A 2,385-nucleotide genomic window follows, 5' to 3' on the forward strand; every position below is an offset into this window, starting at 1 on the left:
GTCCATATAAGTAGAAATATGCACAAACAGCATATAATCTAGTATATATCATTAATATCATTGTTAATTTCAGTATTAATTTTAATGTTTCAAATTAAATCAATATATTACTTAAATCAAGTTCACTTATCAAATGTGGCTGCTACGAATGTTTAAATTACTTGTAGCTCACATTATATTTCTATTATGTAGTGCTGCTTTGGGGTGTTCTAATTAACCTGGAAAATGAAAATAAGAGAAAGGACAGCATGATTATTCTTTCTTGGTAGAGAATATCCCAAACTCTCTTGTCATGGCCCCTAGGACTTCCTTATTCCTCAGGCTGTAGATAAGTGGATTGAGCATAGGGGTGAGTATGGTGTAGAAGACTGCCAGAATCTTATCTTCTGCTGGTGACCGAAAATTCCTGGGCCGAAGGTAGGTGTAGACAAAAGGTGCATAGTAAAAGGTCACTACAGTTAAATGTGTTGAACAGGTGGTGAAGGCCTTTTTTCTTCCCTCTTTTGAGTGCATGTGGTAAACAGCAAAAAGAACCCACCCATAGGAAGCAGTAATGCCAAGGAAAGGAAAGAGGAGAAACAGACTTGTACTCACAAAAACCATGTACTCATAGACCCAGGTGTCTATACAGGCCAAAGGCAACATGGCTGGTACATCACAGAAGAAGTGATCAATGGCCCGGGACTGGCAGTAAGGAATATGGAGGGCATAGACAGTGTGTGCCAAGGAGTTGATAGACCCCAAAATCCAAGATCCTATGATCATTTTCACACACATCATTTTACTCATACGGATGGGATAATGGAGGGGGTGGCAGATGGCCACATAACGGTCATAGACCATGGAGGACAACAGTAAACCTTCAGAACATGCCATGGTCAGGAAGAAGAAGCTTTGCACCGCACATCCCAGGAAGGAGATACGTTTCTGGCCAGACAGGAAGTTGAATGCCATCTTTGGGACAGTGGTGGGGATATACATTAGGTACATGAGGGACAGCTGGCTGAGGAGAAAGTACATTGGTGTGTGAAGCTGGGGATCTAAGCGTATGAGGTGAATCATAGTTGAGTTACCCACTGAGGCAAGAGCGAATATGAAGAGGATAAGGAACAAGAGAAGCAGGCCAGTTTGATTTGAGGGAAACAACCCCAACAAAATGAAATCATCTGAAGTTTGGTTCCATTTCTCCATGAAACTGTATGATTTTAATTCCTTTGAAAGAAAAAGACAAAAACAAAGCACAAAACAAAAAAAATAGACAAAACAGGGTTAGAAAAGGGAACTCTTATTTTATGAATGTTTGTTTAGAACGAATTGTCTTTTTTTCAATACTGCAGCTTTCATAGAATCAAGTTTAATATCTGAATTGAATGCTCCCTTCCAATTTTCTTTGGTAAGCACTACAACAAGTGATCTTAAGTATAAAGCCTAGTATTACAGCCAACAACAACAACAAAAAAACCACATAACTAAAACATTATTCTGTCTATAACTCTTGGCTATGCACATCTTTCAGAATTTACAAAATGTCATAGGAATCTCTGTTTCCTAGTGTCTTTCAACTTAACACAGCATATTTACAGTAATAACTGCATTATGTGACTCAAAAACTTTGCATATGCTAAATTCTAAGTCCTCTATTATGTAGCTCTTTACTACATCATTAATTTCTGGTCTTCTCCAAACAACACTACTGCAGCCAGGAAAATGTTCATACTCTACATCTGATATTCTTTTTATTTCTGTGCCTTCCTTAAAAATATGTCCACCACCCAAAATCACTAGCCTTGAACTATAAAGATTTTGTAGACTTTGTGAGATCCACACTAATTGTAAAGTATTTGAATATTCCTTCTTCCATTAATGATCTTTACATTTTTCAAAGCTCTACAGAACCCAAAGTCAAATGCACAGATGTTCATTCCTAATTTTCTTTTCTTGAATAATTGTTACTCTTTTATAAAAGACCTGTCTTAATTCCACATTTTGGACTAGGTCAAGGCATTCTAATATTAGAGAGGATACATTTTCCCTTTTTCTGTACTTTAGTTTCTATACAGTAGATGGCAGCATAGCCAATCAATTGAAAAGCTCTTCCAGAGAAACAGGTAAAAGCAGGAAAATACTCTTGAATTGTTGTTTAAACGTTTGTAATTACCCTCATTGGGCTTAAGAGTGGCAATATTAGCTTGGTGATGGGTATTAAGGAGGGCACATATTGCATGGACCACTGGGTGCTATATGCAAACAATGAATTATGTAACACTGTATCAAAAACTAATGATGTACTGTATGGTGATAACATATTTTAATATTATATTAATATTTTAATGACATACATTTTTGGTGTATTTAATTCCATCTTAAAATCTGGGAACAGTTTTA

General features: G+C 36.6%; 1 protein-coding gene across 1 annotated transcript; it reads right to left on the bottom strand.

The window, feature by feature from the left end:
• Nucleotides 1-252: 252 nt before the first annotated feature.
• Nucleotides 253-1,191, bottom strand: LOC111139680 (olfactory receptor 2L13). Its single transcript, XM_022492026.1, has one exon. It carries the CDS (start codon nt 1,189-1,191, stop codon nt 253-255), a length of 939 nt encoding a protein of 312 aa, XP_022347734.1.
• Between the last annotated feature and the right edge of the window lie 1,194 nt (nt 1,192-2,385).

This window comes from Enhydra lutris, unplaced genomic scaffold (assembly GCF_002288905.1).
Source record: "Enhydra lutris kenyoni isolate GAN:26980312 unplaced genomic scaffold, ASM228890v2 scaffoldscaffold112, whole genome shotgun sequence".
Lineage (NCBI taxonomy): Eukaryota > Metazoa > Chordata > Mammalia > Carnivora > Mustelidae > Enhydra > Enhydra lutris.